This window comes from Vulpes vulpes, chromosome 12 (assembly GCF_048418805.1).
Source record: "Vulpes vulpes isolate BD-2025 chromosome 12, VulVul3, whole genome shotgun sequence".
In the NCBI taxonomy this organism is placed as follows: Eukaryota; Metazoa; Chordata; class Mammalia; order Carnivora; family Canidae; genus Vulpes; species Vulpes vulpes.
In genome coordinates, this window is record NC_132791.1 from 70400353 (window position 1) to 70428282 (window position 27930).

Below are 27930 nucleotides of genomic sequence, written 5' to 3' on the forward strand. Positions count from 1 at the left end.
TCATGGAACATGCTAGGAGCCATCCCACGTGCCATAGGCTAGAGGAGAAAGGAAAGGAACAGAACAGAGAAAGGTGGAGAGGTCACCTGCCCAGGAAAGGCCTAGAGAGTCATGCTGGGGAATCTGACCTTAGCCAGCCTTGGGTCAAAACTCAAGGGAGGGCAGGGGCAGTTATGGAGATGAGGCCCAGGGGATCCAGAAGAGGAGACTGGGGCCTTCTAAAGAGAAGGAGCAGGAGCGCCTGGGTGGCTCAGTCAGTGGAGCCTCTGATTGATCCCAGCTCAGCTCATGATCTCAGGGTCATGAGATTGAGCCCCGCATCGGGCTCTGCACTTAGCAAGGAGTCTGCTGGAGATTCTTTCCCTCTCCCTCTGCCCCTCCCCTGCTTGCACGAGAGAGTACACTCGGACACAAACTCTATCTCTCTCAAATAAATAAATCCATTTTTTTAAAAAATCAAAAGGAGGACAGCCCCGGTGGTGGAGCAGCGGTTTGGCGCCACCTGCAGCCCAGGGCGTGATCCTGGAGACCCTGGATCCAGTCCCAGGTCAGGCTCCCTGCATGGAGCCTGCTCCTCCCTCTGCCTGTGTCTGCCTCTCTCTCTCTCTCTCTGTGTGTGTCTCTATGAATAAATAAATAAGATCTTAAAAAAAAAAAAAAAAAACAAAAGGAGAGGCATTCTCAGCTCCTTAGTGACGAAGCCAAGGTAGATAAATAAGCTCAAAGCTGGCACGGTTTCCCATTTTTTGGAGAAGCCAGAAACCCCGTCTTTATAGTGAAATTTCCTGATTGCACACACCACCTCCCACGCCCCCACCCCTGCCCCTCCTAAGACTTGGGTTTGTAGTGTAGCCTCCAGGGCAGAATTTTAGGTGGCAAGATCAGAGCTGTGCACTGGCCCACTAATGCCAGTAACTGGAGCAGGAAATGGCCAGCGTGGAGGCAGGGGGGCTGCTGAGACGGGGCTGCAGTCATTGCCGTGGGCCCGAGTCAGGAGTGAGATAAAAAAGGAGAGGGGTACGTTTGCCAGACAAAATACAGAAACATCCAGGTAAATTTTATTGTTTTTTTTAAAAGATTTTATTTATTTATTAATGATACACAGAGAAAGAGGCAGAGACACAGGCAGAGGGAGAAGCAGGCTCCCTGCAGGGAGCCTGACCTGGGACTTGATCCGGGGTCTCCGGGATCACACCCTGAGCCAAAGGCAGACCCTCAAGCGCTGGGCCACCCAGGTGCCCCCCTCCAGGTAAATCTTAATTTCAGATAAACAAGTTGAAAATTTTTTTCCCTGAAGTATAGTTGACACAAATGTTACCTTCGTACCAGGCATAGGTACAACATAGTGTCACCAAACTGTTTTGTGGTATTAAAAAATGGTACAAAAAACAAAACAAAACAAAACACAAACTCCTTGTTTATCTAAAGTTCCAGTTTACCTAGGTGTTCTGTATTTTTATGTGCTAAATAAACCTGACCACCCTAGAGAGGGGTCCTATGGCAAAGAATCAAACATATGAGAAGTGGGCAGCCACAGTGGTGCAAGGTTGTCAGCGGACAAGGTCAGGGCAGCAGCCTCTCCTTGGGGTACCTGGTGAGGGTGGCTGGGCCCTGTAAATCCAGGCCACCATCCTGGAGGAAAGAGCCAGTTGAATCCCAGAAGTCTATACCTCCTACCCCACCCCCGCCTCCTTACCCCAGGCTGTTCTCTGCAGGGTGAACCTCAGGCTGGGCTCAGGACTCTGGGTCCCTGGAGATGAGAAGGAATACAGAACCCCTTCTTTCCTGGAGCCTCTTCCCGCTAGCGCTGCTGCCCCTTGCCTGGTCCTCTCCCTCTGCTTAGGAGGAGGGCTCCCCAACTGTCCAATCTCCCAGCCCGGCTCTGTGCTGGCCTGGGTGGGGTCCAAACCAGGTTTCCTCCTCTTGGCCCTGCCCGGCTGGCTCCTCCTCCTCCTTGAACAACCTTCTCTAGGGACCTTCAGCCTTAACCTTGAGCCCTGTTCTCTCCAGACATCTCATCGCCTCCGGGGCTTCAGTGACCATCTGTACTCTGAAGACTAAAGCAGGATATATATTTTTTTCATCCTGCCTGTTTAAACCCCAAGGGCATGCTGACCTGCTGTACTGGGCATCCTCTTCAGCCGGCCCATTCCATCTCCCTCTCTCCCTTCCTCCCTCCCCCTCAGTTCCTCCTTCTCCCTTCTCTCTCTCCCCAAGTCCTGGTATTTCTCTACTCTTCTTTTCTTTCTTTCTTTTTGTCTTGTTCACAAAACTGCTCCAAAATTCCTCTTGGAGGGGTGCCTGGGGGGCTTAGTCGGCTGAGCATCGGATTCTTGGTTTTGGCTCAGGTCATGATCTCAGGGTCCAGAGATTCAGCTCCAGGTGAGCCCCTCCCTGAGCCCATGCTCAGAGAGGAATATGCTTGATTATTTTCCTCTCCCTCTGACCCACCCTCCCCGTGAGCCACCCCCCACCTCCCCCGCACACCTGAGCTGTCTCTCTCAAATAAATAAATTTTTTTTTTTAATTTCTCCTGGATTCCCTAAGAAATGTAGATCTTTATTCCTCCACCCAACCACACAAAACAAAACTGATCACAGTAAAATGTATGGTTGCCTTAAAAATGTTGGAGAAGTCAGCTCTGCTTGACATAACCAAGACCTGCTAAACCTTATCCCAGAGACTGGAACTCGTAGAAGTAAAAGTTGCAAAAGTAAATACAAACTAACTGATGCATTATTTTTTTTTTTAAGATTTATTTATTTATTTATTTATGATAGACATAGAGAGAGAGAGAGGCAGAGATACAGGAGGAGGGAGAAGCAGGCTCCATGCTGGGGAGCCCGAAGCGGGACTCGATCCCGGGACTCCAGGATCGTGCTCTGGGCCAAAGGCAGGCACCAAACCGCCGAGCCACCCAGGGATCCCTCTGATGCAGAAATTGATTTCATTTCAAAATTAGATTGAATAGGGACACCTGGGTGGCTCAGTGGTTGAGCATCTGCCTTTGACTCAGGTCCTGATCCAGGGGTCCTGGGATCAAGTCCCACAGCAGGCTCCCTGCATGGAGCCTGCTTCTCCCTCTCTCTGTGTCTCTCATGAATAAATAAATAAATAAACAATATCCTTTAAAAAATTAGATTGAAAATAAGTGATAGCCATGAAAATAATTTTGGCAAACCAAAATGTAAACGCAAAAAAATAAGAAGAGAGTGGACTGTGCTGTATTTCATTTTATATCAAGAAGTTAATTTGTGGGAAAAAAAAAAGTTAATTTGTGGGCAGCCCCGGTGGCTTAGCGGTTTAAGTGCTGCCTTCAGCCTGGGGCCAGATCCTGGAGACTAGGGATCCAGTCCCACATCGGGCTCCCTGCATGGAGCCTGCTTCTCCGTCTCCTGTGTCTCTGCCTCTCTCCCTCCCTCTCTCTGTCTCATGAATAAATAAATAAAATCTTAATTTAAAAAAAAGTTAATTTGCTATGGATGGCCAAATATAAAAGAATGAAATGGAGCCACTATCTTATACCAAACACAAAAGCTAACTCAAAATTAATTAAAGACTTGGATGGAAGACGTGAAACCATGAAACTTCAAGAAGAAAACATGGGCAGTAAGCAACCTGACATCAGTTTTGGTGATGATTTTTTTGGATTTGATACCAAAAACAAAGGGCAAATGGGGAAAGATTCAGAATACACATCTGTCCAAAGAAGATGTCCTGATGGCCAACAGGTAACATGAAGAGGTGCTCAACATCACTCATCATCAGGGAAATGCAAATCAAAAACACAATGAGGGGATCCCTGGGTGGCACAGAGGTTTAGCGCCTGCCTTTGGCCCAGGGCGGGATCCTGGAGACCCGGGATCGAGTCCCACGTCGGGCTCCCGGTGCATGGAGCCTGCTTCTCTCCTCTTCCTGTGTCTCCGCCTCTCTCTCTCTCTTTCCCTCTGTATCTCTCATGAATAAATAAATAAAACTTTTTTTAAAAATGGTACAAACTTCCAGTTGTAAAATAAATAAATAAGCCGTGGGGGTGTACATTATTGAGTATAGCATGGTGACTATAATTGTTAATAGTGTATTGCATATTTGAAAGTTGTTAAGAAAGTAGACCTTAAAAGTTCTCACCACAAGAAAAAAAATTCTGTAACTATGTATGGTGACAGATGTTAACTAGACTTCCTGTAGGTATACAACATAATGATTCAAATATGTATATATTGCAGGTTCTGAGCTCATAAGGGAGTCTGCTTCTTCCTCTCCCTCTGCCTGTCCCACTGCTTCATTGAAGCAGAAAAAATAATAATTCTAACTAAAATAAAAAATTCTTTTTCTTTAATAAAAAATTCCAATCAAGATCTTTCCATTCAAGTAACCACAGGATAAAAATGCCCAACTGTTGAAGACTCAGCAATTTTATAGAATTGCCTGAGCTTCAGACACAAATATGCAACTTCCCACAGAACCTTCTCACTTAGATATCCCAAAGCCTCATCAAATATAGAGGCCCAAAACCAAACTGTTGATTTTCTCTTACCAAATTGTTCTTCCTCTCAAACACCTGTCTTTGATGTTGGGACCATGACCCACTGGGTTATTCATGGCCAAGATTAACAAGATAGGAATTGCTGTGCTGAGGTCCAGGAGAGGACAAGATTTCAGACAGGTGACCCCAATACTTGAGGCTGCAATTGTCCTAGAAGCTTTTACCAATTGGAAAGAAGGTGGATGGGAGGCCAAGCTCACTTCTTGTGGCTTTGTGCAGCTGGCAACAAAAATCAGAGTCAGGATAAGGCACCTGGCTGGCTCCGTCGGTAGACCACGTGACTCTTGATCTCAGGGTTCTGAATTTAAGTCCAATGTTGGGTGTAGAGATAACTTAAAATCTTGAGACACCTGGGTGGCTTAGCGGTTGAGCCACCATTTATCTTTTGAGCCAAAAGCCATTTACCTTTGGCTCAGGCTGTGATCCTGGGGTCCTGGGATTGAGTCCTGTGTCGGGCTCCCTGTGAGGAGCCTGCTTCTCCCTCTGCCTGTGTCACTGCCTCTCTCCCTCTGTGTCTCTCATGAATGATAAATAAATAAAATCTTTAAAAAAATTTTTTTTAAATAAAATCTTAAAAAAAGGGGTCAGGGGCCTGCCAAAGTTAGGGTCCCAATAAACCCTACGTTGGATTAAGCCCCAAAGGACTGCACCCTAGAATTAAAGGTGAAATGAAGGTAAACTGGCCCTTCCCTGAATTGCAGTCCAGCTCTGAGTCATCCTGGGGCAACATCATGCCCTAAGTATGAACTAACATGATCTCAGTTTCCTAATCCCTTCAGGCATCTGGCAAAAACAACAGCAAATTCGCTTTGGCAAATGACAAAAATCACCCACTGCAAATTATTTCTACAAATAATATCACAACTGTAATATTCAATGTACAAAAACAAGCAGACACACGAGGAAGTAAGATTCCTTGAACTAAAACCATCAGAAATAACAGTCGACAGAAATAGAAATGGGAGAATTCCAGACTGTAAAACAAATTACACCTACTACGCTCAAGAAATTAAATACCAAAATTGAAACTTCCAGGAGGGAGCTGGAAACTCTATACAATTATACAGCACATGTGAAAAAGGAATAAACTGAAACTAAAAACTAAAACTATAAACTCGGGATCCCTGGGTGGCGCAGCGGTTTGGCGCCTGCCTTTGGCCCAGGGCGCGATCCTGGAGACCCGGGATCGAATCCCACATCGGGCTCCCGGTGCATGGAGCCTGCTTCTCCCTCTGCCTATGTCTCTGCATCTCTCTCTCTCTCTCTGTGTGACTATCATAAATAAATAAAAATTTAAAAAAAATAAATAAATAAAACTATAAACTCAATGGACTGTTTAACAGCAGATTTGACAGCTGAAGAATGAATTACCGAACTGGATGGCTGGTCAGAAGAAACAATCCAGAAAGAAGTATGGAGAGAGAAAAAAGGATGGAAAATACAGAAGAAAAGTTTACAAATATGGAAGTTACAGTGAGACGCTCACATATGTCTAATTGCAGTCCCAGAAGAAGAGAGAGAAAGAGACCAGAACAGAGACAACATTGTTTTAAAAAAATTTTTTATTGGAGTTCAATTTGCCAACATATAGCATAACACCCAGTGCTCATCCTGCCAAGTGCCCCCCTCAGTGCCCATCACCCAGTCACCCCAACCCCCTGCCCACCTCCCCTTCCATTACCCCTTGTTCATTTCCCAGAGTTAGGTGCAGAGACAACATTTGAAAGATGTTGGTTGAAAATTTTCCAGAATGGATGGAAGATACCAATCTATAGATATAAGAACTGAAATGGATCCCAAGCAGAATACCTAAAAAGAAATCCACACCTTGACCCATTATGGTGAAAATGTAGAAAATCCAAGAGAAAGAGAACAGTAAAAACACCCAGGGAAAAACAATAGATAATAGTGCCGGTTACCTCCTGTCTCTCAGGTCACAGCTACAATCTGTTCCCTGATGCTGGAGCTAGGGTCTGCAAACTACATTTCCCAGACCCTCTTGCCAGCTGACTTCCTGTTTTGTTCTCCCAGTGGGAGGCACTAAAGTGAGATTAGCAGGTGAAGAAGGGGATTCCTCCTGTCTCTACTTCCTATAGGCTTCAATTCAGGCGTCTCCAGCTCCTTTCCACACTCCCAGAACCAGCTACGCCATATCCCCTTGTACAAAATAGAGCAAGCTATCAGGACCCCTCTTCTGGGGGTCCCGACATGGGGATCCTCCTCCAAGACCCTACATGCTAACCCTACCTCTTCCCTCTTATTCTCCCAGGCCCACAGGTGGAAACTGTAAACTGGACTAATCTCAGCACCCTCTTTTGTCTTCCCAAAGCTGTGTAAACAATCCACTTTGTGTATTATATCCCCTTTGTTTGAAAAACTAGAATGGTTTGTTTTCCTGAGTGGACCCTAAAGGATCCAAAACTCTTTAAAGGAGCCACTGAAGGTGTGCCTGGGTGGCTCAGTCAGTTGGGCTTCCGACTCTTGATTTTGGCTCAGGTCATGATCTTGGGGTCATGTGATCATGCTTTGTGTCGGGCTCCATGCTCAGTGTGGAGTCTGCTAGGATTCTCTCTCCCGCTCTCTCTGCCCCTCCACCTGCTTGTAATTGAGCACTCTCTCTCTCTAAATAAATGAATAAATACGGGATCCCTGGGTGGTGCAGCGGTTTGGCGCCTGCCTTTGGCCCAGGGCGTGATCCTGGAGACCCGGGATCGAATCCCACGTCGGGCTCCCGGTACATGGAGCCTGCTTGTGTCTCTGCCTCTCTCTCTCTCTCTCTCTCTCTGTGACCATCATAAATGAATAAATAAACTTTTTTTAAAAAAATGAAGGAGCCACAGAGAACATGATAGATAGCATCTTTGTTCCCAACGATTTGCCACCAACCCCTGCAGGAAGCTTTTTCCACCCTGTGATGTCAGGCTTTGGCCAGTGACATGCAAGGGTAATGACATCTAAGGATAAGCAACACCTGCTATCACTTCTCAGAAAAAGCTTTTAAGAGCCAGCACATGATTTTGCCATTGCTCTTCTCCCTCTGCCAGGAGACCAGCACGTCCCAGGTAGGAGCTGCAGCTGACCGCCACAGAGCACAAAGTGAGGTAAAATTAAACCTTTGTCACTGCAAGCCAAGGGATGTAGGGGGATGTTTGTTACTGCAGCATACTCTAGCAAAACCTGGCTGATTCACACAACTGAACCACATCTCATTCCTCGGCAGGGAGGGGCAGCCAAAATGGAAGGCAACAGATGGTCAATCAGAGCTTTCATGTACTAAAAGAAAATTAATGCCAACTTAGAATTCTATACTCAGAGAAGCTATCTTTCAAGAAGAAACACTCTAACAGCATTACCAGACAAAAACTGGGAGACTGGGCCACCAGTGCACCACTACACATTACAGGAAGCTAAAGCCTGTTTTTGCGAAGAGACAGAAAATGATCTGAGAAGGAAGAGCATGGACACAGGAAGGGAGGAAGGAAGGAAGGAAGGAAGGAAGGAAGGAAGGAAGGAAGGAAGGAAGGAAGGAAGGAAGGAAGGAAGGTCAAAAACCATGGAAAAGGGCAGCCCAGGTGGCTCAGCAGTTTAGTGCCGCCTTCAGCCCAGGGTGTGATCCTGGAGACCCGGGATCGAGTCCCACATCAGGCTTCCTGCATGGAGCCTGCTTGTCTCTCTACCTCTGTGTGTGTGTGTGTGTGTGTGTGTCTCTCATGAGTGAATAAATAAATAAATAAATGAGTGGGTCGATCTAGCTGTATGAAAGAGCAGTAATAGAGTGCAGTGCACGGCTGGATCCTGAACCAGGAAAGGGCATTAGTGGGAAAGCTGGTTGAATCCCAAAGCAGCCTGCTGTTTATAGTACTGGACTGCCACTAACCTCTCCACTGTCATCATTGTGCTATGGTTAAGTAGGATGTTAACACACGGGGAAGCTGAGTCAAGGACATCAGTGAACTCTACTCATTTTCGCTTTTCTCTACATCTACAACTATTTGCAAATAAAACAGAACCACTGGGGACTGTGCTGCCAAGTGGTGCCCTCTGCCCAATCCTACTTCCTCCCCTTTCACAGATGGTCCTGCCAAGAGACTCTTAAGTTCCAAACCCCATCTTAGTGTCTGCTTCCCAGAGGATCGACCTGCAACAAGCTGTTCAGGGGGCTGTGGGACCTTCTTACCTGCTCATGTAGGGGAATCAGCCCAGGGATGATTGGTGGTCTTTGCCCCCATCTGTCTGGCAAGCTTCCCTGGGGCTGCTGATGTATGCAGGGTTTAAGAAGCTGGTACAGGGAGGATCCCTGGGTGGCTCAGCGGTTTAGCACCTGCCTTCAGCCTAGGGTGCGATCCTGGGTTTCCGGGATCGAGTCCCACATCGGGCTCCCTGCATGGAGCCTGCTTCTCCCTCTATGTCTCTGCCTCTCTCTCTCTCTGTGTCTCTCATGAACACACAATCCTGTGCTCATCCTGCCACTGGACTGCCAAGGGCATGAGGGACACATGCCCGGAGGACCTTGCCAAAGGCATGAGGGTCTGTGTGTGGCCTGGATCTTGGAGGTGGCAGAGCAGGTAGGAGGGGAGCTTCCCAGGTAGGTTTGGTTGGAGGGTGGGGTGGGGGCGTGGCAGTGCCAGGCTGGTGAGGGTGTGTGTAAGCCTGTCTGGCTCCCCTGGGTGGGGCTGGGTTCAGATACATGGCTCTGGGAGTCAGGCCTGCTGCGGGTTGGGGATGGAAGCCAGACAGGCGGGCTGTGTCGCGCACATCTACTCAGTGGGCTGAGGAAGCAGGAGAGCAGGGGCCCGGGAAAACCTCTGCCTCAGCAGAAGGTGCAGGGGAGAGAGTGCTGACTTTCAGACTTCAAGGTCTTAGACGCTTCATGTACCAGGGCCCAGGGCAGCGAGGGCTATGCCCCGACTTGGCTGACTGGCTAGATGTGGGTAGATGGAAGGGTGGGTGAGGGGCCCCTGGGTGGAAAGGTAAGTAAGGTAAGTAAGGTAGTGGGTGGGTGGCCAGGTGCCTAAGACACCCCCCACCAGCCCAGGATCTAATCACTCAGGGCTGTGGCTTCCATACTACAAGGAAAACATCCCTCTCTCAGCACTGAAACTATGCATACTGGCATATCAGCTAATTTCTCCACATAGGCAGGAGTCCTACAGGTGACCCCAGATCACTCCTCCCAGCCTTTCCTTGAGGGGAGCTGGGCTCTCGGGAGACCAGTGTCAGTGGACAGGTGGCTCTTGTGCTGGTGGAGGGCATAGCAGAGAGGCTTGCCTGCAGGTCACCCCACCTGGCAGATCCCAAGGTGCCTGCACCCTTCAGCTTTGTTTCTGGCCATCGTACCTGGGCAACCACACACCCTAAAACAAGTCTCAATTACAATTTAAAATATTTTTCTCCACTGAAATACCGACAGATGAAATATAATGTCCAGAATTTGCTTTCAAGTAACCTGGGGCAGGGGTGGCAGGGGAGGGTTTATATAAAGATGAATAAAATCCTAAAGGGGGGTGATGAGTACCTGGGAGGGTTTTCGTTCTCTTCTTTCCACCTTTGTGTATATCTGGAAATTTCTGTAATGAAGCTTTAAAAGTCATCTAGGTGAAGCCTTGCTCTAAAGGAAATCACCCACCTGCCACCAGTGCCTTTCAGTGTTTTCTTTTGTTTTTAAAGTGTAGCTGACACACAATGTTACATTAGTTTCAGGTGTATGATGTGATGACTTGACATTTTCTCCTTCCTTCGTCAATTTTCTAAATTGTGGTAAAATACACGTAACACGCAATTTACCATCTTAACCATTTGTATGCGTGCAGTTCGGTGGTGTTGACCACATTCACACCATCGTGCAACTGATTTCTACAACATGTTCATCATGTCGATATATGATTTCACAGTGACTTCCCTAGACTTCTCTCAATACTTCCCCCACCCTCCAACCCACCCCGTCCCACCCCTAAATCCTTTTCCTTAGGGATTGGAGGCCAGGTCTCTCAAGCTCCAGAGCAAGGTACTTGTTAACATCCGGGTGGTGGCCTGGCCTGGGGGCCTCGGGCCTGGCTGGGAGGTTGGGCCAGGTTTCTGGTGACCAGCCAGGGGGCCAGTTGGGCAGCCTAGACTTCCGGGCGGCGCTGGCACTGCAGTCCTGGCTGGCTCTTGCAGGTCTGAGTTCTCCGCCCCAGGGCAGGCACCTGAGCAGGCCCTGGCAGCTCTCAGCTTCCACCCTAACCTGCAGCCTGGGGCTGCCCTGGTCACCGGGGAGGGCGGGCAGTGGGGCTGAATAAAGCCTCCTCCCCTGGCACGGGTGACTCAGGGAGGGCAGTCCAGGTCCCAGAAGTCCATTTTTGCCGCAGGGTGTGTGGCACGACTCCCTGGGTATGGTGTCAGGGCTGCTGCACTGGGTCTGACTGCCTTGACCCTGACAGCCGAAATGCCCTGCTGGGACACAGCTCTCCTGGAGGAGCTGCCATCAGCTGGGATGGGCACCAGGAGTCACCTGCTAGCCTGCTGGCTGCAGGTCCAAGATGCTCAGGCCACCTCTCCAGGCATGCCCAGCTCTCTCCCCTCCTCCCTTGGGCTGGGGCCTGGCCCAGGGGACAAGAGAGGATGAGGGAAAGCAAGGAGTGAAAGGCAGGCGGGGGACTCGCTGCTGCCAAGTCCTCCCTTCAGGGCACTGCTCTGGCACCCTCAAGGCGACTCTGCCTGCTTACACACAAAGAAACTGAGGCTCAGAGAGGTCACTGGGAAGTTACAGACCTGGGATTAGAGCCAGGCCTGCCTTTCTTCTTCCTTCTCCTAGTTAGAAAGAAGCTAGAAAGTGGCTTTTTTGCAGATGGTGTGTTGGAGTTGAACACAACCAACTGTCAGGTCCTGGAGGAGGCCCTGGGGTGGGGGTGTCCTGGACATAGAGTGGGGGCTAGTCGCAGTGTGTCCAGGTCTTGCTGTCTCCTAAAGGGGAAAGACACATGATCCATAAATGCGGCACTGTGACAAGTGTTGCCACAGTGACGGCGGAATAGGGGGGGTGGGAGGAGGGACACAATAGGTGCCTTTAATGGATTCTCCCCCAGACCAGCACTTACAGATGAGGACACTGAGGCAGCCCCCAGAATAGAGGTGCAGGCCCAGTCCTGGAGCTGGAATGCCACCACTCAAGCAGGGGAGACTGGGGACAGAATTCGTGGGTTGGATGCACCCTCTGGGGCAAAGTGGGTGGCAGCTGGGAGCCCCGGTACAACTGATGCAACAGTCAAGGAGAAAGGCAATGAGGCCAGAGGTGGCAGCCGGAGAGGAGGGGCGATTCCTAGTCTCCACAAGGGGCTCCGGGATTGGAGAGTCCTGGCCAGTCTCAGGCAGCAAGGAGCACATCCTCCCCAGCCCAGGGAGACAGACCCGAGGCACCACAAGCGCGTGCCAGGTACGGGCCGACACTTCAAGACAGGCCCCAGGAAGCATTCTGCCCTTCTGACAACTCTTCCTTTTCCCATCAGAAGGGAGCAAGACAGACTAACATTTGCAGATGCCTACCATCTGCCAGGCGCTGTTCTGGGTGTTTTATAGGCATTATTTCACACGAGCCCCTTCTGTGAGATGAGTAAACGGAGGTGTGCAGAGATAAAGTAAGTGGTCCATGGCCAGCTGATTCAGAAAATGGGCTGCAGCCGATAAGTCTGCTTTCCTTTCCCTGGCCTGGTGCCCTCGGGGCCTCACCCCTTGGCATCTGGGCATTGTGGCTTAATACTGCCAGCGCCGGTCTAGGAGGCAAGAAACCCAGCTCCTGGGCCCACCTCTGCCAGTAACAAGCTCTGATGTGCGTTTTGGGGGACTTTTTCCAACAGAGGTGGTTGGACTGAAGGGACCCAAGGGTTCACTGTAATGCTCTGGTTTATGCCCTAAGGTTTGTGCTTGTGAGTCTGCACAGGAGGGCATGAGGGCACAGGGCTTGTGGAGGTGGACAAGGAGGCAAGGCTGGATTGGCACCAAAGCTGCCTCTTCCTTGGGGCAGCTGGTCCCCTGGCCCTGCACTCCCCAACTGGGTGATCAGAACAGAGTCAAAGGGCTCAGAGAAGCCAAGCAGGAAGAAGCATGTGCCAGGCCAGCTTTCCAATTTCCAGGGAGGGGTGCTGGTGGTGGCAGGGAGGGAGGACTGCTATTAGCAGCCCGGAGCCCAGAGCCTATACAGGAGGTAGGGGACAGACAGCCTAGTCCAGGCTGGAGGGGGCGTGGACAGTTCTGTCTCTCTGACCCTCTAGCTAGAGGGATAGAGCCAGGCTGCTCTCTACTCCTGCTCCTGTCCCCTCCACTCAGCACTCAGCACCCAGCCCACATCCTCCAAGTGGCTCCAGCTGCCTGCAGAGCTGCCAAGGCTTCAGAGACCTCTGCTCTGCCACTGCTCTTCTCTGCTGTGGGGCCACCTTCTTGGGATTCCATTCAGCCAGGACCCTCCTGCCCTTCCCCCCTGCCCTGTGTTTGACATCTCTAGGCTCCAGGGTATCTTCTGGTTTCTCTCCCTCTGGTTGGGACATTCCAAACTACTGAATACCCTTCCCCTCCCACCTTCCTCTAGCAGCCTGGTGCAGGAAAAAAAACGTTTGATGGGGGTTGAGGATGGGGGTCAGAAGATCTTGGATAAGTTGCCAATGTTTGTAACAACAGAAAAGGGTAGGGCTGAATCAGAGTTTTCACCAGAACTTATCTTTGACACCCCCCCCCCCATGTAATTTCTTGCCAAGACATGACAATTCTTTAAACTATCTCATGAACTCCTCTATCTCCTCCTCTCCCCACTGCCCCTGCCTCCCTATGTCTCTGTCTCTGTTCCCTGAGATCCCTACATGCAGCCTCCCTGCCTTGACCTCCTCAGAGGGCTTGAGTACACACCCTGAAGTCCAGCTTGGTCCTCACACCTCCCTCTCTCAATACCTCAGAGGCTCCCGTCACCTAGTTCTTTATCATTTTTTTTAAAGATCGATTTATTTATTTGAGAGAGAGCATGAGTGGGGGGAGGGGCAGAGGGAGAGGGAGACAAACAGAATCACCACTGAGCACCGAGCAGCAAGCCCGATGATGTGGGGCTCCATCCCAGGATCCTGAGATCATGACCTGAGCTGATATCAAGAGCTGGCCACTTAACTGACTGAGCCACCCAGGCGCCACCCGCCCCCCCAACCCTGGGCACCTATCTCTAACTAATAAGCTTGCATGTTCCTGACCATGATGGACACCTTCTACCATGGAAATGCTTCCCATCCTTCAAGTGCCACTGCAAAACCCATCTCTCCAGTGAGGCTCTTCCTCGGGTCCCCCCAAAAAGGTAAAGCGCGTCTTTGTGCCAAACCTTCATCTGTCCTAATGAGTAACCCTACCAGCCTGGGGGGGCTCCTCGAGGGCTAACATCCAGAACAGTAGTGAGTTTTCTTAGAGATGAGCCCCCTAAGTCTGGCACTTAAAGAGGTTAGGACAGCACAGAAGACAAGGGATTCCAAACTGGTGACCTGTGGACCCAGTCTGATCCACAGGTGACATAACTTCTTTTTCTTTGTTGTGGTAAAATTCACACAACATAACTTTAACCATTTTCAGGTGTACAGCTCAGAGGCATTTAGGACATTCACAACGTTGTGCAACCACTACCTCTCTCTGATTCCAAAACATTTCCTCATCCCCAAAGGAAACTATGTCCATGAAGCAGTCGGTCCTGTGTTTCTCCCTACAGCCTCTGGCACTAATCTGCTGTGTGTCTCTATGGATTTACCTACCTCCTGTGAGTGGAATCTTAACCACAGGGGGGCCTTTCGCGTCTGGTTTATTTCACTTAGCCTCATTTTGTTGGCGGCTCAGGTAGGCTGTACATGCACTTTACTCTTTTTTCCGGCTGCATAATATTCCATGGTACTAATACCCATTCATCAGTGGATGGGCTCTTGGGATCCGGTGACCCACCTGTGGCGATTGTGATGAGTTCTGCTGCGAACCTCCGAGTACCAACACTTGTCTGGGTCCCCGTTTTCACCTGTTTGAATCCGGACACCTTTAGGTGTCCATCTCCGTCTCCAACCTTGTCTTTCACCCGTTTGACTCACATTATTTGTCTGGCCCCTGAAGGCATCTGAATTTGCTGCCCCTTGAAGGCTTGAACGGCAAAAAAAACTTAGAAAAGAAAAAAAGAAAAGAAAAGAAAAGAAAAGGAAAGGAAAGGAAAGGAAAGGAAAGAAAAGAAAGAGAAAGAGCGAGCTCAGCGCCTAATTCCGTCGCTGAGGAGCCAGAGACCTCGGGGAGCGTGTCCAGGTGGCGGCGTCCCGCTTCGCTGCACCTGGGCAGGGGCGACCAGGCTTACCTAAGAGGAGGCGGCGAGGGTCTGGGAGGCGATGGACGGAGCGCGCCTCGCCGGGAGCTGCCGAGTTCTGGGAGCCGAGAGGGCGGGCGAGGCCAGCAGGAGGAGGAGCGGGGCGGGCCGGGCGCCCTCGGGGGACGCTGCGGCGCGGGGGGCTGCGGACCCGCCGGAGATCCGCGAGGCGCGCAGCCGGCAGAGGGACCGGGCGGCTCGGGCGGCGGCGGCGGCGGGGCTGGCGCTGCGAGCCCGGGCGGGGCTCAGGGCGGCTCGCGGTGGGCGGGGGTTGCCCCCCGTCCCCGCCCCCCACATCCGGGGGCCCGGCCGGGCTCTGGGCTGGCGGCGCGCCGGTGAGTCAGGCCGGGTTTTCCCTCCGCCTCTGGGGCAGGCGAGCGAGCGCCGCGGAGCGCGTCCCTCCCTCGCCGATCCGGCTCCGGCTCCGGCTCCGGCTCCGGCTCCGGCTCCGGCTCCGGCGTCCGCCTGCCGGCCCGCCCCGCCGCGTCTTCCCGGCGCCTGCCGCCCGGCCGCTCCGGCCGCCTCGCGCTCTCGCCTTGGGGCCGGGGCTCGGAGGGAGGGTTCGGAGCCGCGCGAGGGACCCGCAGCGCGCGAGGAGCGCGGAGCGGCGCCAGCATGGTGAGTGCGACCGGCCGGGGGACCGGGCTCGGGGGCGGGGGACCGGGCTCGGGGCCGGGGGACCGCGCTCGGGGGCGGGGGACCGGGCTCGGGGGTGGGGGGCCGGGGGACCGGGCTCGGGGGCGGGGGACCGGGCTCGGGGGTGGGGGGCTGGGGGACCGGGCTCGGGGGCGGGGGACCGGGCTCGGGGGTGGGGGGCCGGGGGACCGGGCTCGGGGGCGGGGGACCGGGCTCGGGGGTGGGGGGTCGGGGGACCGGGCTCGGGGGTGGGGGGCCGGGGGACCGCGCTCGGGGGCGGGGCCGGCCGCCGAGGTCTCGCTTCCCCCGCGACCTTGGCCGGGCCGCAGCCCTTGCCCGCGAGGTGCCCGTCTGAGAAGTGGGCGGGGGTGGCGGGGTGCGGGGTGCGCCCAGGTGCCCCCGCTTCCAGGGACTGACGCGCCGGGGCGCGGGTCGGGGGCCGGAGGGGAGGCGGCGGGTTATGCCGCTCTCAGCACCCCCTGCAAATGCGCTGTCTTGGAGCGGCGCCCCGGACCCCTGCGGTGGCTGGGGTGGGGCTCGCGTGCTCGGCGCGGGAGGCTGACCTGGGCTCCAAGCGCCCCTGGCTCGGCCGCACCGGGCGGGCCCCGGGGAAGGGCCGGCCAGAGATGCCCCCTCCCGCCCCCCAGGTCGCTTGCGGACCTCGCGCAGTTCTGGGGAGCCCACGCCTCCGCCACAGTCTTCCCAGGGGGGCAATTCCGTGAGGTCGCCACTACCGTCTGCTCCTCCGCCTTCCCCACGGGACCCCTCTCCCGCCGTCTCCGAGGTATCCCCTTCCTGCTCCAGTCTCCTGCCCTGGAAGGGCGGCAGCTGCCGGCGAGCCCGACCCTTGGGGACACTACCGGCTCTTGGCAGCCGGAGCACCATCGCTGTCTGGCCAGAGCCTTTGGCTGAAGGGAGGGCCGGACTGGGGCCAGGCCGCGCGGACAACAGGTCCCTGTCTGTGTCGGGAAAGAGGACTGGGCTGGGACCTGCCACCTCCCACCCTGCACCCAGCGCCGCCCCCCCCCCCCCCCCCCCCCGTGCAGATTGGGGCTCTCCTCCTTTGCACCTGGGGCTTAGCCTGGCTGACCCGCAATCTTGGCTCCCATGCCCACTCCCTGCCCAGCCAAGAAGGGAGCCGAGGCAGGGGGCCATCCTGCGCCCAGTGATCAACCTCCTCCCAGGGCCCTCCTGGGCAGGGCTCCTCTGCTGGCTGGCTGAGTGTGGGTGTGTATGTGCGAGACTGTGAATGAATGCGGCCAGTCTGCTCGCGCCACTGCCTCTAGCACTAGCAGCTTCCAGGGCTGAGTCCTCAAACAGCAGTGCTTCCACTATTTCTCTTTGACCCAGGCACAAGCAGGAGGAATTCCATGCTGAGGGGCCTGGGGTCCAAACCTACCTGGTTGCAGATGCCCTTGGCAAAAACAAGTGTGGTGAGCTGGGCAGATGCACACACACAGTAGTGTGTGGCCATTGGAGGGCTGCTGGTGACCCCTAGCTGGGACAACCATAAAGAAAAGGACATTGCCCAGGGAATCGGAATTGTTCATCATTGTGGGATCTTGGCCATCTGGCTTCTGGGCCTCAGTTTCCTTGCTTGCCCCCCCCCCCCCGACTAGGCTATTGCAGAGATGAGCTCAGATGATGAAATTCAAGGATTCAGAGAAACTAGAGTGGCATATACCTCTACGTGACTCCACAATGATGCTAACACTCACTCCAATGGAGTTAAGATGCTGGGCTCTGCCTCTTCAGGTGTCACTGTGGAACTGGGGGGTTCCAGCCTCTCCCGTCGCTGCCCTGGGCACCCCTCACCCACTGGCCCTCTTGGAGCTGGGACATTCCAGTCCAATTCCTCAGGAGCAGCTGCAGACACTCCCTTCAGTAAAAGCTGATCCCCCAGCAGGTGGTGGGACCCTCCCCAGGGCCTGGGCTCTGGAGGCGCCAACCACAGCCAAGGCTTGACTGGGAGCTCCCTGCCCACTTGGCTGTGGATGTGCCTGTCAGCCTAGAGGAGGTGCATGGCAGGGTCAGGGTGGGCTTCTAAACCTGGGGAGCCTGTATACATTCTCCGATGTGGCTGAAGGTGACCTCAGGCACGTGCTTTTACCTCCAGGGCCTCAGTGTCCTCCTCTGCAGTGGAGCATGTCAGTATTCTCCACCTGTATACGTGTTGTGAGGCTGTGGTAAGCCCAGCATCAGGCCAACTAACAGATGCTGGGATGCTTCTCTGTGTGTCCTCTCTCTTTTCATGGCCAGGGTGGTTTCCAAGCTTTGTGTTGCTGTCTCTGGGTTGATCCCGGAAGAGATGCCCCTCTATGTCCAGGGCTTTCAGTGCTGCTAGCTAGTCTTGGGACCTGGGGTTGGGAACAGGGGGCCAGCTGGGGCCCAGCCCAAACCTAGCCAGCATGGTGGTGGTGGTGGTGGTGGTGGTGGTGGTGGTGGTGGTGGTGGTGGTGGAGGAGGGGGTGGTGTCAACCCTGTGTAGAACTCTGAGCCCCACAGCATGTACTGAGCTCTGGGCAGGGGAGCCCTTGGAGGCGTTTGGAGGAGGCCCTGCTTTTTGCCCTGTGATCTTCCCAGTGGGGCTACAAGGCACTTGCTGTCTCTCCCTCCCTCCTCCCCCACCAGATCCTCTCCAGCCCAGTCTGCATAGCTGCCCTGGCCTCACCAGGCCAGTCCCTTGGCCTCCAAGCAACGGGGAAGGAATGTGTGCATTGGGGGGTGGGGGGATGGACCCTTTTAGGAATAGGGACTGTCCCCAGACTGAGACTTGAGCAGGGTGGAGCCTCCTGGAAGCCTGGAGGCCCCAGCCCCTCTGGGATAGCTGATATGATAATACAGCCAGAGAAGTTACCTAGGAGGGGTGGAGGGCAAAGGCCTCAGAGGAAGACAAAAGGAAGGGGCTGTCTGTGTCCCCTTCCTCCAGCTCCACAGCTGTTTTTAATTGCTTAGGTCACACGGGGAGAGAAACCCTTCACCACACACACACACACACACACACACACACACACCTTTGCATCTAGCTTGGGGTATGGGGAGGACAACTGGATCTCTGAGCTAGAGTAGTGCTAGAGCATTCGCGTGTCATGTGTGTGTGTCCCAGAGGGTGCTTGGTGCCATGAGGGTGACCTTGTGCGTGATTGTGTGTGCTATTGGATGTGACCGCCCGTGCTACGTCCTCTAACTCAGGAGCTGCTGTGCTGTTCACTGACCAGACTGCGGTTTGTGTGCGGTTTGTGCACTCCTGTGGCCCGTAGCTGACTCTACCTAGTTCAAGGGCTCTCCCCTGGGACCTGAGACCCCTTGTGGGGAACAGGGTGCCCATTATCTCTCCTGGAGACAGGAAGCCAGGATCTGCCCCGGGGGAAGTGCGGTGGTGTGTGTTTGGGGTGAAGTGGACTTATTTGACACCCCTGCCACCATGCCCACCCCCAGGTGCATCTCTTGCTTGCACTTGGTTTCTGGCCCTTGAGACCTTTCACTCCCAGTGTCTCTGTAATGGAACTCCAAAAGGAAGGCAGGGCGGGTGGTCTTCCCCACTTCAGAGATGGGGCAACGAGGCATGACAAAGGGAGAAGTGATAGTGTTGGGTCCCTGTGGAGAGACTGTGAGGACAGGGCCGGAGACCGGGTTCTTGGCTGTCCACCTCCCTGAGACCCAGTGGTGTCTGTCACGGGCTGCACTTGTCGTGGTAAGGAGGTGTCTGACTGGGAATCAGGATACTTCGATTCTAACTCTCTGGGCTGTGGGTGCCGTCCTGCCCTCCCGTCCCCACTCAACATTCAACAGTCAGGGATCCCTGGGTGGCTTAGCGGTTTGGCGCCTGCCTTGGGCCTGGGGCGTGATCCTGGAGTCCCGGGATCGAGTCCCGCATCGGGCTCCCTGCATGGAGCCGGCTTCTTCCTCTGCCTATCTCTCTGCTTCTCTCTCTTTCTGTCTCTCTCGTGAATGAATAAATAAAATCTTAAAAAAAAAAAAATTCAACAGTCATCCTGCTGAGATCACAGGTATCTCATTACAACCAGTTCTGTGACCTTGGATGAAGCTACTTCATCTTTGGGAGCCCCAGAGCCCTTAACCTTAAAAGAGGGATGACAGGGATCCCTGGGTGGCGCAGCGGTTTGGCGCCTGCCTTTGGCCCAGGGCGCGATCCTGGAGACCCGGGATCGAATCCCACGTCGGGCTCCCGGTGCATGGAGCCTGCTTCTCCCTCTGCCTGTGTCTCTGCCTCTCTCTCTCTCTCTCTCTCTCTCTCTCTCTCTGTGACTATCATAAATAAATAAAAATTTAAAAAAAATTTAAAAAAAAAAAAGAGGGATGACAGCTATATCACGGGACTCAGTGAGACCGCTACACAGGGCTATGTCGCTGGAGGTAGCCAGCACCTGTGATTCCTTAACTGGATGAGTTCCCCTGAACGTGAGTGCCCTGTGACCTCCTCAGAGTCCATCGGCTGGCCACCGGGTAGGGGTGGGGAGCAGGGCCATGCCTCCCCTGCCTGCCACTCCCGGAGAGCTTTGTCTTCCACAAACACAAAACCTGGAAATGGTGGAGGAAGATGGACCCTCCTAACGACCATTGTTTGAAGTGGGAGTGGGTGTCCCGGAGGCATATTGGGGGGGGGGGGCACACAGCTGCTGCTTGCCTGCTGAGTGTCTGTACTGGGATGGAAGCAGCTGCCTGGGGGGCGGGAGGCAGAGAAGGTGGCATTCGCTCATTCGGCAGGTCCTGTCTGCGTCTCTACTGTGTGCTGGTCTCCGGGCTGGACAGGGGATCTGGTGGGGCACTCGGGCCAGGCCCCACCCTTCAGGGTATGATCTCAGCACAGGTGGGAGCTGGTCCCTAACCTGGTCCCTGGGCCACCTGCCGGGGAGGAGGTCATGTCTGAGCAGCTGAACCCGGCTGCTGGCAGCCTGTGTTGACCCTGGCTACAGGCCAGGCCCTGAACAGGACCCATCATCCCAGCATCCCTGAGTGATAAGAGTGCATGTGGAAGCTGGAGCCTAACACGTGATTGGCCATACACTGGGCCAAGATTTGGGACCCCCTGCCTGGTGGTGGGTTTTGGAGTGGCTGCCAAGGCAAGGGTGAGCAGGGGCTCCCACCGCCCCTTCTCCCACCACTGCCCCTATGACTGTGTGGACACCTGTTCCGGAAACTGGCCATTGTTCCCACCATCCTTCCTCCCCTCGGGCCCTTCCTGTTTGGATCCCTCCCACTGCAGCCCCCAACCCCACCCATGCCAGGTGCTTCCCTAGGGGAACTCTGACCCACTGCAGGAAGAGGCCTGAACTGGGTTTTTTCCCCTTCCCAGGGAAAAAGAAGGAATGGGAGTCATAGGCCACCCCCCAGATGGGGTGAGGAGCCTGGTAGGAGAGTGTACAAGGTCAGAGTCAGAGACTGCGGCTTCAGCTGGCTCAGTCTTGTGGAGAGCCCTATCCTGCTACTCCAGGCCTATCCCCATTTCCCCCAATCACATCAGGCCCGTAGCTGGAGCTGGAGCATTAGGCTGGTGGCTTTGGAGCCTCTCCCCCTTTCTCTTGCCAGCCTAGGAATCCTGTTCTGGATTTTTTCCAGGACCCATATCTGCCTCCTGGGCCTGGGCCAGGTAGGGAGCTGACATAGAGAACGAGCACCTGGTTTCAGGGCGTCAGGAAAGTGGGGTAGCAAGGGCCCACCTGCCCCTGATGGAGGCTTCTGATCCCCAGAGGCGGCTGCTGGTGCCCTGTTGAAACTTCATGGCCATAGCCCCAGGCCCTGCTGGCATTGCCATGGGCAGCGTGGGCAGTCTGTTGGAACGGCAGGACTTCTCCCCTGAAGAGCTGCGGGCAGCACTCGCTGGGTCTCGGAGCTCCCGCCAGCCTGATGGGCTCCTCCGGAAGGGCCTGGGCCAGCGTGAACTCTTCAGCTACCTGCACCTCTCTAAGAAGGACGGCAAGAACACCAAGAGGGCCCCTCGGAACGAGCCTACCGACTATACCACCCTCTACTACCGGGAGCATCCTCGGGCCGGTGACTTCAGCAAGACCTCGCTGCCCGAGCGCGGTCGCTTTGACAAGGTGCGTCTCTGAGCCTGCTCTAAGAGGGTGGGGATGGGGAGCTGGGGGGTCTCCAAGGATGCTGGGATGGGGCTGGGACGTGAAAATCCTACCCTGTGCTGGCCGGAGGCTCAGTCAGAGGCCACTGCGTCCCAGTGACATGCACCCCAGGTTCCTTGAGATGATCATGGAGGCTGTGGGAGCATCGGAGGGCAGAGCCGAGGTCCACCCAGGGCCTCCAACCCACCCTTTCCTCCCGGCAGTGCCGCATCCGTCCAGCAGTGTTCAAGCCTGTGGCGGGCACTGGGAAAGGCTTCGTGTCCATGCAGAGCCTGGCGGCGCACAAGGGTCAGAAGCTGTGGCGTAGTAATGGCAGCCTGCACACACTGGCCTGCCACCCACCCCTGAGCCCAGGGCCACGGGCCAGCCAGGCACAGGCCCGTGCCCAGCTGTTGCATGCCCTCAGCCTGGACGACGGTGGCCCCGAACCCGAACCCAGCCTATCTGACTCCTCCAGCGGGGGCAGCTTTGGCCACAGTCCCGGCACTGGTCCTGGCCCCTTCAGCTCCTCCTTGGGCCATATTAACCACCTTGGGGGCTCCCTGGACCGGGCCTCACGGGTCCCCAAGGAGGCTGGGCCCCTAGCTATGCTGAACTGCCTGCCTGAGCCACCACCACCCTATGAGTTCTCCTGTCCCACCGCCACCGAGGAGGTGGTGGCCGTGCTGCCCGACACCTGTGAGGATCTCAAGAGGGGCCTTGGTGATGATGACAGCGCCAATCCCTTCACACAGGTAAGGGCACCCCCCACCTAGCAAGAGCCCTGTTCTGTCTTTTGGCATTGGGGTACAGGAAGGACAGGAGGGCCGCCTGCCAGCTCACCTATGTGGCTCTGGCCACAAGAGAGTAAGAAAGGTAGAGGTGATTATTCAGTCACTCACACACATACGTGTGAGATGAGGATGTCATGTCCCTGATGGCCCTTGCTAGGAATTGTGTGGAAAGGAGGAAGACAGACTCCTGTGTGTTGGGGCCACTTCCACTTGAGCTCCAGCTGCCGTGGGGTGTTGTGGGGAGGTCTAGCTATGGGAGCTAGCCAGCTGGCAGTGGGTGCCCAGGAGGTGGGGCGGTGGGTGGATCTCCCAGCATGGCAGGTACCTCTTCCCCTCGGCAGGTGCTGGAGGAGCGCCAGCGGCTGTGGCTGGCTGAGCTGAAGCGTCTATACGTGGAGCGGCTGCATGAGGTGGCTCAGAAGGCGGAACGCAGCGAGCGCAACCTCCAGCTGCAGCTCTTCATGGCTCAGCAGGAGCAGCGACGGCTGCGCAAAGAGCTTCGTGCGCAGCAGGGCCTGGGCCCCGAGCCGCGGCCCCCCAGCGCCCTCCCAGAGGCCGACCCCAGCGTGCGACCGGAGGAGGAAGCCCGATGGGAGGTGAGACTAGGCGCCCAGAAACCTTGTGTCCCCCTCGCTGCCTGCCGTCGCGCCCTCTGCCAGCCCCTCCGCCTCCCCCCTCACCCACGCGTTGCCCACGGGGTGCCCCTCCAGGTGTGCCAGAAGACAGCGGAGATTAGCCTCCTGAAGCAGCAGCTGCGCGAGGCCCAGGCGGAGTTGGCGCAGAAGCTGGCGGAGATCTTCAGCCTGAAGACGCAGCTGCGGGGCAGCCGGGCCCACGCGCAGGCCCAGGACGCAGAGCTGGCCCAGCTGCGGGAGGCGGTGCGGAGCCTGCAGGAGCAGGGGCCCCGGGAGGAGGCCCCGGGCGGCTGTGAGACTGACGACTGCAAGAGCAGGGGGCTGCTGGCCGAGGCGGGCGGCCCCGAGGCCGGAGGGGGTGGCGGGGGCGCCGGGGGCGCCGAGCAGCTGCGGGCCCAGCTGGTGCAGGAGCGGCTCCGCGCCCAGGAGCAGGCACTGTGCTTCGAGCGGGAGCGGCGGACGTGGCAGGAGGAGAAGGAGCGCGTGCTGCGCTATCAGCGGGAGATCCAGGGAGGCTACCTGGACATGTACCGCCGCAACCAGGCGCTGGAGCAGGAGCTGCGCGCGCTGCGGGAGCCTCCGACGCCCTGGAGTCCTCGGCTGGAGTCCTCCAAGATCTGAGGCCGATGGATGAGCGGGTGGCAGAAGCACCGCCAGAAAATGGCTTGGACAAGCCCGCCCTGAGACGGCTGGCTCCTTCCCTACACCATTCTGAGGCAGAAGCTGCTGAAGCCGGCCAGGGGTGGGGAGGCCCACCGGGAGGAGGGGGTCCAGTGGTGCAGTGGGCTGGATAGGGTGCCAAGCAGCAGGAGCCAGGGCAAGACCTCCTGGCAGAGGGGCACCTCGGTGGGGCCCAGCCCTGCTTTCCGGAGTAGATGTGGCCCGGAGAAGGAAGTTGGGGAATGAAGAGCCCCGTGATACAGAAGGGCAGGCGTGAAGGGGGGGAGGCTGGGATGGGAACATTGGCCTCCCCGAGAATAAAACCACATTTTCTACAAGGAGGCCGCGGTGCTACGTAGGGCCTGTTCCTGCGGATGGTTGGTGTTAGGAGCCCTTTACTGCACAGTCACGGTCAATGGGAGGGTGTGCCCTCTGCTCCCGTGTGTGCAGCTGCTGGGCATATGTGTTGCATTGGGAAGTGGAGGGATCCTTGTCCTGACTCTGCACGGCCCCTTAGCTGCCGTGTGGGCTGAAATTCTTTTATTCAGTGCCAGTGGGATTTTGCAGAAGGAACAATGCCAGAGAACCCAGAAAAACAAAAGGGCAAGTCAACCAAGGCATTGCTAGAACATGAAACATTCTCTTGGTAGGAAGTTTGGGCCCTGGGTACCCAGCACCCTGCTGGGTTTAGGGCTGGCCTAAGACAGCTTCCCCTGGAGCCACCCAAAGGCTCCATCAGGGACCTGCCCCTCCCAGAACGCACCTTCTATCTCCATCTAGCTGTGGTGTACCCGCCCTCCACAGCGATGGGAGGGGTGCAGGAAGGTGCAGGAAGACAGGCAGAGAAAACTTGTGGATGGGTTACATGGTAAAGGGCCTGTACCACAGTGGGGAACATGGCCATTTCCCTGTAGCCAATGGAAGGCCAAGGGATATTTTTAAGCAGGGGTGAGATGTGACCTAATTTGTATTCTGAAAAGCTCTGTCCTGAGAGGAAGCAGCCCTCCACCTCCAGCCCTGCACCAGGCTCCCTGACCGTGGGTTTCAGACCCCTAAAGCCCACTCCCACCCTTAACCTTTCATCAGTCTGGTTTCCCCTCTGGGCTTTTGCTCCCTCTTGAGAGCTTGGAGCACAGACCCAGTCTGGCAGGCAGGTGGTTATTCCCCACTCCTTGCAGTAAAGTTCAGCATTCTTATGAGTGTGTTGCTGTAACTGCTGCCATGCATTGAGTACTTCCTGTCTTCTGTTAGGCCTTGGGTGCATAGGGGCTAACAGGTGAATTAGATAGGCTTCCTGCTCCAGGGGAGTCAGCCCACAGACGTCTCCCCTTCTAGTTGCTGTGGGGCAGCAGCAACCTCTGAGCTGTTTCTTCAGCTCTCTGCAGAAACCCCAGTTTGCACCCTCCAGCCATGATTCCCCCTTCCCAGGGCATGCCTGGCAGCCCCTTGGGCCCCAGCAGGTGGATCCTGGTAGAGTGGCTGTGCAGGGGTACCTGCGGGGCTCTGGAGTATGAGCTGATGTGCCCCACCTTTTTTAGGGTGGAGAATGGGGTGTGTGAATCGTCTGCTGTGGGGATGGTGTGTTTATGGTCATGTAAGTGGCAGGTGTGTGTGGAGCTGTCTTGGTGGTGGGTGTGTCTGGGGGTGTGTTTGGGGCTCCTGTGTTGGGAGGTCAGGAGGGCTGCTTCCTGGCTCCTCCTTCTGCTCTATTTCTTCCCACCAGCCGCAGCCCCTGTGGCTCTGGCCAGGCTTGGGTAGAGCCTATAGCCAGGACAGACCCCTGCACCTAGCTGAGACCCATCTAGAACCACCCTGAGCCTCGGTCATCTGCCCCGGGGAGGGAAACTGGGAGCACTCAAGTGAGGCAGGCCTATCTCTCACGGGCCTTGGAATTTGTTCCACAGATCCCTCCAAACTGAGGCCTCAGGGCCAGTCACCCTCCAGAAGGCCCTCCCAGAGCTAGATTCTGACCTCAAGCCTGGGTCACTCCCTCCCCACAACCTGGAGCTGGTCAGGCCAGGTGCCCACATGCCTGACAGTGGCTGGGGTCCACCTTTCAGTGTACCATCTCTGCCTAACTCCCCACCCAGCAATTAGAGAGCTGGGCCGGCCAGTACAGCCAGCGGGGAGTGGGTGGGCGGTACCAAAACTTGGCAGCTGTGCCAGAAACCAGGGCTAGACCCAGATGCAGGGGGAAGGGCACAAGGGAGCTAAAGCTGGGGTGGCTCAGAGGGAACCAGATCCTGTTAGCTCATCCCTGCCGGGCAAACCAGTTCCCTGGTCCCCGAGCCGGCTGGGTGGCTCTGGGACCAGCTGATCACAGGTGCCACAGTGGTGGCTCCTGCTTTAGAGTGGCCCCTCCCTCCATTGCCTGGTTGGTCCCTCAGCAACCCAGCTGCCCAGAGGCACTCTCCAGCAGACGAGGCTAATTCTCCAGAACCCCCCCACCCTGTGTCCACAGACCCATAGATTTGCTGGTATTTTGGTTTCTCTCCACTGGGCTGTGGGCATTGCCAGGCAGGGCTGTGTCTTGTGTCTTGATCCCTCAGAGCCTGCTCTGACTCCAGCCCAGAAGGCACTGGGGGACTCGAGTCAAGCCCCTTCCCCGACCCTTCCCTGACTGGCATGGGTTTGAGCTGGAGGTGGAGTGGAGTAGGTGGGGAAGTCTCCAGGTCTGAGTGTTAATTCACCATTCACAGGCACCTGTGCCCAGACTGGCTGCAGAGCCGGTCACCATCCCCTGCCTGGTGAGGCACTACAACGCCTCCCTGAGGGCCAGGCCTGGGTCTCAGATGAAGAAACCATAGTGGCAAAGGCCTCTGCCCCCATGACCCTTCCCTGTGGGTAGAGGAGGGAGATAGCTCACATATATGTCCATGGTAGTGACAGGATGAGAAGAATGCAAACATATACACACACTTCCCGCCACGGTAGCAAGTCAGCAGAGCACAGAGAAGTACATTTCTCTGAGACTGAGGGTGGGGGTGGTGGCGATCGGTATTAGGGAACCTGTCTTCAAAGAAGGTGCCTGGCCCACAATGACCGTTCAGACTGTAACTCACCACCCTAGTAGGTGGGGCTTAGTCCTCTATACTGGATTCAGAAAAGAAGAATGTGTTATTTCTTGCAACAAAACGAGTGAAATAGGTCACGAAAGGTGGGACATGAGTGCCATGGAATTCAGAGGAAAGCTGGCTCACTTTTCACTGCAGGGGATGAGGGGTGTTTATCTGGGGGAGGGTGACAACAATTGACCACACTTTGGTCAAGTGCTTCTAACCTCTCTTTGCTCCTGACCTTGGAAGGTATCCCTCCTGATTTAGTCCAGATCTAGCAAGATTCCTGCCAAGTTAGTTTAGCCAGAGTCCCCCATCGGCCACATCAGATACCCTGCCATGCATATCTGGCTCTTCATCTTCCACCATGCCCAGGTGGTGGCTGGCCTGCCTTCCGCAAGACTCCTGTGAGGTGTGTTCAGCCGGGCTGCCTCCTGACCCCTGGAGGTATCCTCTAAGTAATGTTTCATCCACTGCCCCCCCCCCACCTGCTCCTTCACCATAAATTTGACTTTTCCTTGTATTTGGAGTTGAGCCCACTGTCCCCCCCAACTACAAAACCCCCACTGCACTATCCTCTCTGAATAAAGTCTTCCTTACCACTCTTTGACTAGTGTCATGAGTATTGTTTTCTTTAGCGGGGCTAAACCTCTCTGAGGAAAGGAATTTGGGGGGATTTCCTCAGGAGCAGTGGGATGAGGGCATTCAGGATCAGCCTGGATTTGAACACAAGGAGGCAGGGAGGTGTGGGGCAGTTCTGAGGGAGAGCCCTTTCGAGAAGGGTTTGAGGGGAGGCAAGGCAGCCCCTAGACAGACTGCTAAGCTGGCACAGGAGGACTTCAGCTCCGCTGCTGTGGTTGTGGGTGGGTCCATCAAGTAGCCAAAAGGGAGGACTAGAACCAGAACTAGCTTTATGTGTGTGTGACCTGTGTAGTCACTCAGGACCACACTTGATACAATGCTCTGCTGTTGCCATCTTGTTTTTTGCGTGTGTTTTTCTAGATTTTATTTGAGAGAGGGCAGCACGGGTGGCTCAGTGGTTTAGTACAGCCTTCAGCCCAGGGTGTGATCCTAGGGACCTCGGATCGAGTCCCATGTCGGGCCCCCAGCATGGAGCCTGCTTCTCCCTCTGCCTGTGTCTCTGCCTCCCTCTCCCTCTCTGACTCTCTCATGAATAAATAAAT

General features: G+C 55.3%; 1 protein-coding gene across 2 annotated transcripts; it reads left to right on the forward strand.

Annotated features, from left to right (window-relative positions):
* Window positions 1-15344: 15344 nt before the first annotated feature.
* N4BP3 (NEDD4 binding protein 3) lies at window positions 15345-27353 on the forward strand. 2 transcript variants are annotated; one of them, XM_072728793.1, is made up of 5 exons: window positions 15345-15503; window positions 21233-21583; window positions 21826-22356; window positions 22737-22991; window positions 23106-27353. In XM_072728793.1, exons 2-5 carry the CDS (start codon window positions 21263-21265, stop codon window positions 23649-23651), a joined length of 1653 nt encoding a protein of 550 aa, XP_072584894.1. In that variant the 5' UTR covers window positions 15345-15503; window positions 21233-21262; the 3' UTR covers window positions 23652-27353. The 2 variants fall into 2 exon arrangements, with proteins under 2 accessions (XP_072584894.1, XP_072584895.1); XM_072728794.1 differs by having other exon boundaries at window positions 15386-15503; window positions 21102-21583.
* The last annotated feature ends 577 nt before the right edge of the window (window positions 27354-27930 follow it).